General features: G+C 41.8%; 2 protein-coding genes across 2 annotated transcripts; one reads left to right on the top strand and one right to left on the bottom strand.

Moving 5' to 3' along the window:
* Positions 1 to 695: 695 nt before the first annotated feature.
* Positions 696 to 1,127, top strand: LOC116268277 (mRNA decay factor CTH2). Its single transcript, XM_031649993.1, has one exon. The coding sequence runs from the start codon at positions 696 to 698 to the stop codon at positions 1,125 to 1,127; it is 432 nt and encodes a 143-aa protein (XP_031505853.1).
* A 242-nt stretch (positions 1,128 to 1,369) lies between these two features.
* Positions 1,370 to 3,485, bottom strand: LOC116268276 (uncharacterized). Its single transcript, XM_031649992.1, has 2 exons — positions 3,444 to 3,485; positions 1,370 to 1,801 (listed from the first exon to the last, which is right to left on the bottom strand). Exons 1-2 carry the CDS (start codon positions 3,483 to 3,485, stop codon positions 1,370 to 1,372), a joined length of 474 nt encoding a protein of 157 aa, XP_031505852.1.
* Between the last annotated feature and the right edge of the window lie 11,821 nt (positions 3,486 to 15,306).

Raw genomic sequence — 15,306 nt, 5'->3', positions numbered from 1 at the left:
GGAGGGAGGAAAGGTCGGTTTCCTTTTTTCCTGATTGATTGCGTGGGTTAGGAAGGCCTGGTTGATTCTGGTGAGATAGAGATTCAACTCCATCCTGCAGTGCGCGGCATCCAGATATCTAATTTAATAGTAATTATGGTAGAAGATCTTGAGGACATCTCTAATCTTCTTGCCCTGTGTCCTTTTCTGATGGTGTGAGCGGCACTGTTCTGAATTTTTGGTATGGATGAACAGCTCCATGGATTTAAAAATGTTGCTATTCTTTTTGAGTTCTCTTTCGAAGCGATCGAGGTACAAAATGAGGAAGAAATGGTATCTCATCTATTAGTTGGGGTTCCACTGTTGGGGCATCTCAAAATATAAAGTAATTCATCAATTGTCTGCACTCTCAGAAAGAGGAGAGTTATATTGCATTTGATGATCATTTCCGATGAAGAGCAAACCAAGTTATTGCAGTTTATGTGCGAAATTGAAAAATATCTTTGAATGCATGGTATATGTCATCAATAAAGCCATCACCACAGGTGGAAAAATAATTTAACGGATTATTGACCGGCCTGATTGGAAAATAGAAAAGAAATATCGATGGCTGGGGCAAAAAGGAGAGGTTTTGTCTCTGCCATAAATGATCAGAATTAAACGTTATTTTACAAGAGAAATACGAGAATTATAATCATATTAATTACGCAATACTAATGCAAGCAGTTCATACCTTCAATTCCTCCTTTTACTACTACGCCTCGCCGGTTAAGTCAGACCCCGACACAGAAACCGACGAATCCGAGCCGACCGTCTTGAGAGCGACTGAAAACCTGATGGGCCAAATGGGCGATCGTGGGCGTTCAAAGGTGAAGAGCTCCCTTTGCAAGAACTTCGCGGCTCATGGGTTCTGTCCCTACGGAAAGAAATGCCAGTTTGCTCACGGGCCTGAGGAGCTGAGGTGCAACGAGAACATCAACACTTCCTATAAGACAAAGCCTTGCTTCAGCTTCTTGAAAAAGGGCTACTGTCCTTACGGTCATCGTTGCAATTTCCTCCACAGGGAAGAAGAGGCCACTATCAGAGCGATTAACACAGCTATTATCGAGAACTTTCCAGATTTAGTGGTGAATCTGGGCGGAGCTTAAAGCAGATTGGTTAACAGATTGGAAAGCCTAGCGGGCAATTGATATTTATTTTTCTGCAAGTCATTTCTTTTATATTTTGGGGGATTTGCAAGAAAAAAGGATTTTGGCTTTTTGGTTAAATTTTTAATTTTCCTGTTAGGGGAGGGCAAGATTTTGCCTCAAATAATCTTAGTAATTTTTATCATTTTTTAAATGTGGCATGCAATAGCAGAGATTAACCAATATTCACCTCGTTCATACAATCACTTCTTCAGGAAATCGTACCTGTCCGAGAAGTCTGGCTTGTCTCCTCCCTTCTTGTCGTTGGCCTTGGTCCAGGCTTCAGCGATGGTTCGCTTCATGTTGTCGTCTCCTTCTTCGTACATCTTCTTCATCATGTTCATGATGCCGGCCGATGGGTCTTCCTTCTCTTCGGGTTTTTCGCTCTTTCCCAACTTATCTTCCTTGAAGGCGATCTGAGACCACGATTTGTTCTCTTTCTTGGTGAGGACGATGTAGAGGGAGTTGTTTTTGAGCAAGTACTTTGACTCTGAGGGCACGATCTCAGCGAAGAGCTTCTTGACTGCGAAGATCAAGTTTTGGTTCCTGTATCCCCTGAGACGAAGCTCGACCGACCACTTGTCGAAGATGACGTCGACTTGGTCAGCATTGCACTCCTTCCTACGCCTTCCAGGCTGAAGATGAGTCTACTTAAGATGTTGATTACTTGACCTTGTTTCCCTCCTGGTCCCAGGCGTACTTGGTGAGTGAGGTGTATTTGAGCAGGTCGCTGGTGGGGTCGTTGATGGGGTGGGGGCGCTTTGCTTGGCGGGGGCGGGGTGGGCGTTGTTGAGGGCGGATTGCAGCTGTTCGAGTTCTGTCTTGAACTGGGAGAGCAGCTGTGCGAGGTGGGTTTGGATGCGCGGGCTCTATGCCTAGAGGGTGAGCCGCTTGAGCTCGGCGATGTCGTCTTCAAGAATCTTTATGCGGTCTGCCATCGATATTGATCAATTATAATTCGAGAATTATCGGTGGATCATTTCCAATACTCTAGATGCTCGATAAGTAAACTAAAACATGGGAAAAATAATAAATTGGGGAATTGATTAAATTTTGGGCTTGTATTGAGCTTAAAATTAACAGTTGACAAAGGCAAAAATTGATGGAAATTGTGATTATGATTGCCTTTTTTGCTGAAATCCTTCTACACTATTAATAATCGGGCTAATCTCGGTTAATAGTTATGCGGTAGAGAGTATAGATATCACTCAGACTATGATGAGGAATATGAATAGAGATATTGCCAAGACATACCCCAGACTGATCTAAAAGTTGGCTAGACTAGCTCGGCTACTCGCTATATTTGGTTGCTATTTGCTGCTACGGTTATCAGCAGCAGAAGTAGAAGCGGTTTGCTGCCCATACAGCAACGAAAAAATCAATTAAATATAAAATATAGTGCATTTAAAGTAAAGCTATTTTCATTAATCTCCAAATGTCATCAATTCTATCCATTTTTGATATACATTCATAAACAGTTCCAACCATCAGAAAGGAAATGCATGATCAACATTGAAGGATCTGTTTAAAGATGATCCTGGTGGCCAGATTGATTTTTTCCGGCCTTTGTGCCTCTTTCGACATATATCTTTAATCTTATCCGCATGCCACCATACTAATCTTTTTATTTCCTTATGATGGTTCTATCCCTCGTAGACTATTTATTTATCCGCATGGTGGCCCTACTTTAGTTCCGACCAAATGAATACATAACGATGCTCTCTGATTTATAGCTCGATCTGCTTGCCGAAACTATGAACCTAAAGCCCTGTCTCCTCCCGGACCTATCTTCTGACGCATTCCTCTGGGGTCTCATCCTCTGACATCTTTCCTTTGCAAAGGCCATATTTATTAGTCCTTCTATCCTGCACGAGCAAAAACTATCGTTGGTTGTTCCTGGAGATGATGGCGCCGCATACCGGTATGTTTCTGATGGTCTATTGCATATCTTCCAAAAAGTAAGTTTCCAATCTGAGCTAATCTGGCAAGTATTCATTGACTTTGCCCATGAAGAAGGCCTATTCCTCCTGATAGAGCAGCGTGTCTTCATGTGAGTGTAATTTATGTTTTTGGAGGAAGAAGAAGTAGGCGTGCTTGAAGTGGTAGACTATGCGTTGTTGTGTTTGCTATTTGGTGTCGAGGTTGAGGACGAACCTAACCAAGAGTTCCTCTATAAGTTATTCGGTGAGAAGCTTTCGCAATTCGGGGATTCGAGACTTTGACTCCATTTTTTGTGAACTCATTAATTAAATATATGCAATAAATTAAATACATCACCATCTTCACACTTTCTGATACTGGTGGGGACTCAATATCCATCCATCCTGATCATCACTTATTCTTTGATAAAATCAAAATGGAATATTATGAAATTTATATAAAGACTACATTCAAAAGGTTCTTTGGGTGGAAGATGGTTTAACTTATATATTTGTGGTGATGATAATAGTATAAATACGATATTATAAAATAATGCACAACCAATCAAATTAATAATAGGCGTCTGACAGCGACCAATCATAGGCAAACGAATATCTCCAAGACATTTAGGCCAGTTTTCTGGAGATAATGAAGCCCATCGACGACAAGATGTAAGCCATATAGAACAAGCTGGAAAGAATCTAGCACGTCCATGTCAGCAAACTTAAAAAAATAGAAAGGACCATTAGGCACCACAAGAAATAAGTCACCCAATTAGAGTAAACTATCCCACAGTGGTGCAATTAGCAAATGACCCTCTTCGCAACAGAACTAAAGGAAAGCCTAAACATATTCAATGCCACTGTCACACGACTGGAAATCATGGGATCCCGACGCCTCAAAAAAATGAAAAAAGGATTTCGAGACTACCTTGACGAGTAAGTATAATCCAGGCAAGAAAAAGCAGAGGAAAATGAGCAAGCCTACACCAGGAAGCTCTAGAGTCTCATGAAGAAGCTATAATAGCAGTGAGTCTGCTCACCAAGTCATTCTTACTACTTATTATTTATATAAATCAATCCATATCATTGATTTGGAATGTCCATCAATTCCAAAGACCTCATCCTCTTTTTCTCCGAATAGATCAACCAGCTGCGGCAAGGTCCTTCGTAATTTGGCAAGCTCCTGCATCAAAGATTGACCCTGTTCAAAGACGATTTCACGTACGAGCGGGGCGATATGCCTAGTATACTCTACAAGACATCATAGGGCAAGAAGGCAGTAATATAAGCCTTGGAGTATCTTGAGAGCGTGGATGGGAAGCTCAAGCCTCTCGTTCTTTCCGTATAGTTATGCGAGATTGCCTATCACGTCTCGCTATTGATGAGCAAGATACCAAGAGTGGACGATGCTCTCATTTCAAAAAGTAGATCAAATAGGCCATAAAGAAGAGCAATTGCCTGGTGTAGAATTTATAACTCGTGATTGAGTATGGTTTTCGGAAAGATTACGAAGTTGTACCGACTATTCTGGTCGATGACGGCAATCCCTCGAGGAACAGACGGCACTCCTTGCTCAATCCTGTGAACCGATTCATTGGAGTGGCTGTCCAGGAGCACTCATAGTACGATTATCTCGTGCTGATCCTGCTGACGGATTATATAGTAGTTGAGCATGAAGCGCAGGATGAAAGTCCCCAATGCTCCTGGCTCTCATGTGATTGATATTTTGAGACATGTATTCTTCTTTTACGCAAATTAGGATCATTAAAACCAAATAACCCAAGATTCGCCTAATGAAATATATCACCCATATTTCCCTCCATAACGTGATCAAAGGAGCTTGGAAGATAGGTAATAAGGTCATATAATTTATAAAAAATGTGGATTCATTTGCCAATTTATCCTGGAGGGCATATCTAATGGCGAGGATATGCATTTATATGGATTTGTTCACGGCCTGATTTTACTTCATTCGTTTAAATGATAATCATTTGATATAATCCGGGAATGTAAAGACGAACAAACATAATCCTCGACCACAATGCCATCTACCCAGGGCTCAACTTCCTGGTCCCTGAGGAATGGTACATCGATATAAAGCCGTAGGTTCCAAGAACTAGTACGCATGAATGAGGGAATCTAACGCATCGATAGGATCAGAGTGCCCAACAATCATCCCCTCAGCTATCTGCTCGACCTCACAATATTGTACACAGTGGACCATCTTAGAGTTTCGCCCGAAGGAATGATCAAAGATGACCTGGTATAGCTGAAGCGAAAAGCTGAAGAGACTGCGCACAACATTGAAGCCACAATCAATCAAGAAAAAGAAGACCTTTTGAAGGAATATGATGAGAAAAATGTGAGGTAGGCCTTTGAAGTCTTCCGTTTCGAGGATACTAAGCAGGAATAGATCAAGGTACTGGTTTGTCTTCAGTTCAATTAGGAAAATCAGAGCATGTTGGGGGAAAATGCCAATGGAGAATTTTAACTCCTTTCATCTACAGGCTAGTGGGCCGGCAGGGTGCAGAGTAGGATATTTGCAAGGACTTCCTATCTTCTTGGACGAATCTGCTGAGGCATGCTCCCAAAACAATGCGAAATACGTTCTGGAGTCCCAAGTGCTGGCGAAGATATACGTTAATAATGCTCAGGGAGGAAAGTATGCTGTCTTTGGAGCCATTGAGAACAAGTTGTCTTACGAGGAGATCATGAGGCATCTATACGAGGGCTGAATAGCTTGAATAGCCAGGAAAGATTCAACCATGGTTATTTCTCCAAGAGATCCCTCTACGTCCTCAACAACCGCGAAATCTACCAAAACTTTTGCGGTGAGGATTCCAAAACTAGCCAAAAATTGAGGCAAAAACTTGGCTGGGAATGTTGGTATGATTATATGCATAAACGAGTACCAAAGGAACCCTTTGAAATGTATGAGTTTTCAGGCCAACCGAATGAGAAGTAGCTTGGCTTCAGAAAGTACAATGAGATAGCTAGCTCTTCAAGAATATGGAGCCTTCGAAAAAGGTGAAAGAAAACGAGCAATTGCATGCGGGGTATTCTGACGCAAAAACAAAAACAAAGGCTTCCAGCCCACCATACCATCCTTTTTGATAAAAACTCAAGGAGGATGCAAAGCCTCGCTGAATTTGGCCTTGCAGGCTCGGTGATTGGGGAATTGGCTGCAATGGCTGCCATCAAAAAATGCATATAAGAATAGGCAGCTGAGAGACTAAAGCCCAGAAGAATCACCTGAAAGACAAGGAGGAAGCTCGAGGCTGCAGTAGGTTGTGGAAGAGTGAGCAAAACCCTGCCGACTTGCCAACTCGCCAATGAAAAAATGAATGACTGCATTTCAGTTCCTTTTTCTAACTCCCAATCCTTACCGGTCGTAGGGATTAGCTAGCAGATTCTATATCTCGGCGGAAGGGCAAACAAGATCATCACAGACAGCGATGGATAAATGATTGAGGAGCAGGAAAATCAAAGGGTGGGCAGGGATGCATATAAGGAGAAGATTGATTTTCTTGAGGAATTGGCAAAAGAGATCGAGAACTCAAGAAAGAATGGAGCAAACCATGAAGAGTCGAAGGAAGTTGTGGAGCCAGTGGGGGAAAAGATGGACATTGAGGTTCAAACTTCCAAGAACGAGGCTAATGATGAGCTCGATGAGTTCTATACCTGATTTCTTTTTTATGACTATATCCAAAGATTCCTATTTAAATGATTCATTTTAGTCCTCATATCTTCGTATGCTTTATAGTTCGAAATCAGGCAATTTTCTCGTTATTCACGTTAGATTCCTTGCGTATATCATCCTCAAGGCCATCAGATAAGACTACGTTTAGGTACTTGCGAAAGTTTAAAATAAATAAGAATAAAATCCCCAAAAAGCAAATAATTAACACTTGAATCTTCATGATCTGATAGGAATGATTGATGGTTTAATCTCCCAGCCACTTGGCCAAATTATCAATGCAAAAAAAGTGATTTTTTCTTGTTAAGGAACTATATGATCAATAATCTATGAAAAGATATAATAATTGTTGTTTAATTCCGATATGAGCGCTAAGATCCTTCTCGCCGTCCTTCTGCTGGTCTGCCTGGCCAACGCTGACTCCTTCAAGCCGAACTATTTTGGCAGAAAGGCCAATCCTAACTGCACAGTAGCCGACTGCACCCTCTGTCCGGTGTCAAATGCTTCATGCACCCAATGCGACCCCGGCTTCTTCACCGTGGATACCACTTTCTGCTTCGCTTGCAACGGCAACGTGACCAACTGCGCCGATTGCGCATACGATAACACAACCTCGAGCTTCACTTGCAATGCATGTGATGCCAACTATGTCCTCGTCAACGCAACCCAATGCACTCTCTGCCAGACTCTCGTCCCCGATTGTGCCACCTGCTACCAAAACCAGACATGTCAGACCTGCAGTCCCAACTTCGTCCCCATTAATAACGCAACCGTATGCTAGGCATGCGCTACCTACATCCCCAGCTGCACCACCTGCAATGACTTGAACTTCACATGCGATGTCTGCACTCTAGGCACCTTTAGAAACAACAATGGAGCTGATTGCGCGGCTTGCAATACCAAGGTTACTAATTGCGCAGGATGTGATGCCAATGCCGATGCTAGCGTCGTTTCCTGCACTAGCTGTGATGCCAATTACGTTCTTGTCAACGCAACCCAATGCACTCTCTGCCAGACTCTCGTCCCGATTGTGCCACCTGCTACCAAACCAGACATGTCAGACCTGCAGTCCCAACTTCGTCCCATTAATAACGCAACCGTATGCTAGGCATGCGCTACCTACATCCCAGCTGCACCACCTGCAATGACTTGAACTTCACATGCGATGTCTGCACTCTAGGCACCTTTAGAAACAACAATGGAGCTGATTGCGCGGCTTGCAATACCAAGGTTACTAATTGCGCAGGATGTGATGCCAATGCCGATGCTAGCGTCGTTTCCTGCACTAGCTGTGATGCCAATTACGTTCTTGTCAACGCAACCCAGTGCACCCTCTGCCAGACTTATATCCCCAACTGCGCCACATGTGCTCAAAACCTCACCTGCCAAACTTGTGACCCCAATTTCGTCCCCATTAATAACGCAACTGTCTGCTAGGCATGCGCTACCTACATCCCCAGCTGCACCACTTGCAACAGTTTGAACTATTCCTGCGATGCCTGCAGCGCCAGTACTTTTAGAGACAATAATGGAGCCGCTTGCCCAAGCTGCAGCACCAAGGTTCCCAACTGCGTCTTGTGTGACGCCAATGCCGATGCCAGCGTCGTAACATGCACCCAATGCGCTCCAAACACAGTCCCAGTCCCCGCCGACAACAGCTGCATTGATTGCGCTACCTTTACTCCTTTCTGCACCACCTGCAACCTGGATGGTACTTGCGCCCAATGCGACCCCGGATATTACCCCAACGCTGACAACTCGTCATGTTTGGCATGCGGAGACCTCATTCCTAACTGCGCTCAATGCCTCGCCGGCACTCCAGTGACATGCAACAATTGCATCACTGACTTTTTCCTGGAGAACAACACTTGCATTAATTGCACTTCCCAGATCCCCAAGTGCATCAAATGCAACACCAACAACAACACCTGTGACGCATGCGATGTCACCTATTTCAGAAACAACAGTGGATAGATCTGCACCGTCTGCCTCGATGCCATTCCTAACTGCGCCACCTGTAACGCAACCACTGAGAATGGAACCACTGTCGATTGCTTGACCTGTGCTGCTAATTTCTACTTCATCAATGCCTCATACTGCGAGCCCTGTGGCGTCCACATCCTCAACTGCGATACCTGCGATACTGTCCAGGATGTTTGCTTGACCTGTGTTACTCGGTACTATCTGGACGTGACTTGCGTTCTCTGCAGCAAAACCCTTGCTAAATGCGCAGCCTGCAATGGAACAACCGCCAACCTGACCTGTACAGCCTGCGATGAATATCTCGTCGTCATCAACAACACCTGCGTGACTTGTTCGGCTGTTATCACTGACTGCGACGGATGCACGCAGGACAACTCTACCTTTGTCGTTACATGCAACCACTGCGGAAACGGTAAGGTTTTGAACAACGGAGTATGCGAGACTCTAGTGCAAGCACCATCATCATTGTCTCTGCAGTGGTGGGCGGAGTTGTGCTCCTGGGAGCAGGTAAAAAATGACTCTATTTAGGTTTTGCCATCTTCAAATGCATGAAGAAGCGCGGAAGATCTCCACTTGCCGAGGAAGACTACGAGAAGATTTGATAGATATCTCCAACCTTATTCAAATTAGCATTTCTTGATGAAAAGTAAAGCAATAGCATAGTGAAGATATCCTGGGGGATAGGCAACGTTAAGGGATAATAGATGGGCATAAATGAAACTAGAAAGTAGCTACTGATCGATTGGTAGGGATTAGTTTGTTGGTTTGAAGAAAAAAAAATATTTGGTGAAGTAGGTTAATTACATATTTGTGGAATATAACTCAGACCAATAAATCTCCACAAATCCCCATATTTTATTCGCTTTCAAATATCCAAGCCTTCCAATCGATTTCCCCCAATAATCCCTCTCCGCCCATCGGTTAATCATCCCGTTTCTCGCGTCCGCGACCCTGATATTTCCAACGATCCTCCAAATAATTAAAATTTACTTATAAGCTCTCCTACATCCAATGACGGCCATTCCTTCGCCATTCCGCTGCTGCCAGTCGATTGCTGGGTCGGAGTTCCTGCTCAAGGAATAGCTAGAGACCATGTGTGAATTCTAGGACGAACTTTACCTTCCGGCATATTGGAACCATCGCTTCCCGGCCTTCGTTTTGGGAGGTTGGTGGCGGAGACCGACAATAGTCTCGTTTGGATCGGCAAGCAGAGAAATAGCTGCGAAACCGTAGCGCTCAAGATCACCGAAATATTTTAAACGCAGGCCTCAGAAAAAATCCATCAGAACCAAGAAAATGCCTTCCTTTAACAATACCACCTGGACCACATGGTTGAAGTGTAACTTTTTACCCATTCAGACGGGAGATAATAAACGCCTAAGACTTCAGACTGATAGTCATGAAGGAATATCCTTGGAATTTGACTCATCTATTAAAGCAGTTTACCAACACCACTCAGAGATGCACCCAGAGGCACCTGGATTTTATTGTCTTCGCGTTTAGAGCTGTGGTTGAGGCCGTTTAAGAGGTTCACAATCTCGGATTCGTTCACAGAGACTTAAAACCCGATAACTTTTTGCTAGACTATTCACGTAGACTATATGCTATTTAGTCAATCTTTTCGCTACGGACTTTGGACTAGTTACCAAGGAACTAGAAATCGATACCTCCAGCTCGGGAACGCTCTAATATCTCGCGCCTGAAAGACTGTCCAAAAAAAGAAGACAAAATCCTGTGAAGAAAAGCGTTGATGTATGGGCGCTTGGGATTATTCTTTATTAATTGTTCACGGGGGACAATCCGTTCAATGGAGAGAGTGAGGAGGAGATTTTGGACTCGATATGTGAAGGTTTCATAAGAAATAAGGATATTCCGGCATCGGCCATGAACCTGATCAATGGGATTTTGGAAGTTAATGTTGACAAACGGTTCACTTTGGAAAATATCAAGAATCATCCTTTCTTGCAAAAGGAAGTGGACAGAAATGCCTTGGTTGGGGCATTTTCAAACTGAGTTTGATACTATCTATTTTATATTACCCTACCTAATCCTCATAGAAGCTAGCCAAGTTAAATAGTAGGGAAAAATGAATCTTATTTTTTACTTTTATTTGATATTTATTGCATATGCTAATCTTGATTATTTTTTGGCTGGAATGAACGAATTGACATATTCCAACGCAAATAAATCATCCAGTTTATTTGGTATGAATCTCTAATGGCATATTTAATGAAGAAAAGTTCCATAGAATAAGCCAATTAGATATTCTGGTAAGGAAATAAATATGAAAAGGCAAAGATAATCATTGATTAGTTTGATTATAATTAATAATCGCATCTATTGAAAAGATAATGAGCAATCACCGCATCATCTTGGCAATTCTGCTCCTCTGTCTCGCTAAATCTTCCCAAATTATTCATATTTCATCATCAATAAATGCAGGATAGTGCACTGATCCAAACTGCATCTCATGCCAGCTCAGCGTAGACAGCTGCTAGATGTGCCTGCAAAATTATTACCTAGCTGCTAACAAATGCGTCCTATGCTCAGCTACCATCCCCAATTGCCTTAATTGCTACCAGAGCACAACAGTAATATGCAACATGTGTTCCCAAGGATACATCCTCAAAAGCAATGCATGCATCAGCTGCTCAGTTTTGGTTCCTAAATGCATCGTCTGCGATATCATCAAGAATACTTGCACCAATTGCACCCAATCATACTACCTCGATCCAACAAACAAAACCTGCAATTCTTGCGAAAATGCTGCCTTAGGGTGCCTTACGTGCTCTATGCCAAATGTCAATGGGACTTATTTGAACGTAACTTGTACCGAATGCTTCCCTAATTACGTCCTCGTCAATTAACATCAATGCGTAGCCTGTTCTAAGTTTGTCCAAAATTGCATGACTTGTAACACAACCGAAAAGCTATGCATTGAATGCAATGTAAGATACATTCTAATAGCAAACAAAGCCTGTGCCAAGTGCGAGGTTTTGATGGATTTTTGTGATACTTGCATTTTTGTCTAAAAAGAGCTTGTCTGCAATAGCTGTAAGAATGGATATGGTCTCAAAGACGATCAATGTTTTAATTGTTCATTATTCGTCCCAAACTGTGTAAGTTGTTCATTTAGCAATCAATCTAACTGGACTTGCTTGACCTGCAATGATACTTATTTCGTTGATGCTTAAACTGGCTGCAGGCTTTGTTCTCAATTGATAAGCAATTGCACAAGATGCGCCTTTAATGCTTCTGGACCACAGAAGAAATGTTATGCTTGTGAGCATGCCTTAGTTGTATTGAATGATGTTTGCACTGTGTGTTCAGATGTGATAGCTGATTGTAATATTTGCCAACAGGATAGCTAGAATTTAAAGATAAAGTGCGTCTAATGCGGAAGTGGAAAGGTTTTATCATCTGACAGCTTATCCTGCTAAGATGCATACACGGATACGATTATTATCGTCTTAGCGATAGCCGGTGGTGTTACAATACTAGGAGTGACGTTTTTGGTCGTCTACATCAGAAAGAAGAAAAAATCAGCTAGGTAAAGATTGTAGAAGACATCAATCACATCGAATGACTCATATTTCAAAATCTCCAAGGAGTAAAATCGTATCCAAGACTGAATCCTTACACATGATCTGATTTGCTAGTTAAATTTAATTTGAAAATGGATAAATATCACAAGATTTTTTGATCATTTTATTAGATTCTGCTGTAAAGAGACTTTTTATTGCATTTATTGATGGTGAATATCTTATCCTTATTTTTTTCACCTTATCTTTACCACACAACTTTAATAATTGAATATAATCTTCTAGGATTTATAAATAAATTCAATACAACTAATCATCTTTTCCCAATTTATTCCATATCAAGAATATTGTCTTTTCTTGCTAAAATTGTTATGGATTATGATTATTAATCTACAAAATAATATAGCTTGATTACGATATGGGTGCTAGCATCTTTCTAGCCATTATTAGCCTCGCCTGCATTGCCAAGGTTACGCCATTCCAAATTAGCGTAAAGGAGAATTAAAATTGCACAATGCAAAACTGCAACCTTTGTCCCACATACCCTACCTCATGCTAATAATGCGATCCAGGATACTATACCAAAGACACTACTTCATGCATCGCATGCGTAACGATTACATCTCACTGCAATGGCTGTATGTACAACAACTTTACCGCAACTCCCGAATGTCTTTCGTGTGATGAAAACTATATAATAGTTCCAACTATGCCAGCTACATGCGCACTATGCCAAGATGTCATTCCGAACTGTGCAACATGCGTTAAATACCGATAGTGTGCAGCTTGCTACCCCAACTACCTTATGTACGATAATGGAAATGTATGCAAGGCTTGCAATATGGCCATTCCAGGTTGCATCACTTGCAATACTCTCAATTACACATGTGATCTATGCGAATCTGGAAGATTCAAAAATAATAGCGGTGCTGATTGCACTCTTTGCTCATCGGTGATTAGCAGTTGCACTCTTTGCGTGGCCAATCAAGACGTCACCGCCATCACATGCCAAGAATGTGGCATGAATACAATCCTGTCAAACAATACTTGCGTACAATGTGGTGACTATTTCTCTGGCTGTTTATCTTGCAATTATGTGGATATAACTTGCGAGTTATGCAGCACTGGCTACTACCTAAGAATGGATAAGCTAAGCTGTGTACCGTGCAATTAAGGAGTATTTGGCTGCGCGGATTGCAGCTTTATAGGCATTTAATTTGGATTTGACGTAATTAACTGTACAACTTGCGCCCAGGATTACTACTGGGTCAATTATTCATATTGCTAACCGTGTGTGGTTCACCTTCCTAACTGTGAGAATTGTGATTTTGCTAATAACAAGTGCCTGGCCTGCCTCGATCGATTTTACCTGAAGGATGTTTGCATTAGATGCTAGTTTACCATCGTCGATTGCATATCCTGCACAATAACTGAATAGAAATTGGCCTGTACTGTATGCTATAGTGGCTATCTCCTTGTAAATGGAGCATGCTTGACCTGCACAGAGGCCATTCTATAATGTCTAGAGTGCAGCACAACCAATAATACATGCAACTCATGCGCTACCGGTTACTTTAGGAACGATAGCGGGAAAACTTGTACTGCTTGCATGGATGCTATTCCTAATTGCCTTATCTGTAGTCCTAAAAATGAAAACGGAACAGACGTTGCATGTTCTTCATGTGCTTAAAACTCCTTCTTCATCAATTCTTCAAACTGTATGCCTTGTGGAGTCTACATCCCCAACTGTGCAACATGTGATATTGTCGCAGAAACTTGCTTGGATTGCGTTAGCACTCATTATAAGAATGGAGGGACATGCACTGCCTGCAGCACATCTATCGCTGGTTGCATAGCTTGTTATGGAAATTTTTCCAACCTTACCTGTACTGCTTGTGGTCGTTCCCTCGTCAATATTAATAATGCCTGCGTAGATTGCTCGACGATTATTAATGATTGCAGTGGATGCAAACTATAAACCCTTCTTAAAGGTATAAAGTGTTTTTAATGCGGAAATGGCAAATTCTTATCTCCTGATGGTCTTAACTGCTAAACTCCTTCTAACAGTACCATCGTTATCGTATCAGCAGTGGTTGGCTCGATTGGAGGCGTATCAATTATCTGTGTTATTGTCTATATCGTAAGAAAGAAAAAGTTGATGAATAAAAGAGAATAGAGAACGGAAATCACATCAAATGACTCATATTTCAAAATTCCAAAAGATGAGAAATCAGGATTTAACTGAATCATCAAAAGAATAACAAATAACATCATTGATCCGATACACTTTAACTATTAAATCTATTATCAGAAGTTGGCGAATGCTCTAAGCATTTAGACACTTGAATTCCGATCATAAACTATAATTAATTTGATTTATTCACAGAGTATGAAGAAAGCAGTCCCACCCAAAAAGGAAGACCCTTTCAAGTTCCTCAAAGAAGGCCACGATGATGAGTTCTAGAAAGCCATGAACAGTATCGGCAACATGTACGAGGACATCTTCAAGTCCGATGACCACCTGAACTAACTTTTCGAAGGACTGCGACTGGAGAACAACCCAACGCTATAGCCGATTAGCGAGATGTTCAACGACGTCTTTGAGCCACCCACCTTGACTGAAAATAAGGACTTCATCAAATTATAAAGCAAATAGGCCAAAGAACTTCAGTATGGACTTGTCCACCAGGACAAGAAAGAGGACTCAGATGACGAGGAAAGTTTGGTTATTGGAGAGCCCGTCTACATTAACCAGTATAATGGACTTTGGAACAAAGATCTGTGAAGGTCTTATGAATGATCGAATCCCATAATTTTTAAAACCATAGGTGTATAATCCTTCTTAAGCTCTTGATTTTTTTACCAGAAAAAAAACCCTTTGAGTCAGTATATTTATAGATTAATTCTATAAATAAAAGTGGCAAGACAGATTATTTTGTTGATATAATATAGGAGAGTAATCCCGATGTCTGCATCAAGTCGGAGAAAGAAGGTGC

This window comes from Nymphaea colorata, unplaced genomic scaffold (genome assembly GCF_008831285.2).
Source record: "Nymphaea colorata isolate Beijing-Zhang1983 unplaced genomic scaffold, ASM883128v2 scaffold0184, whole genome shotgun sequence".
In the NCBI taxonomy this organism is placed as follows: domain Eukaryota; kingdom Viridiplantae; phylum Streptophyta; class Magnoliopsida; order Nymphaeales; family Nymphaeaceae; genus Nymphaea; species Nymphaea colorata.
This window is presented reverse-complemented; position numbering and strand designations above follow the sequence as displayed.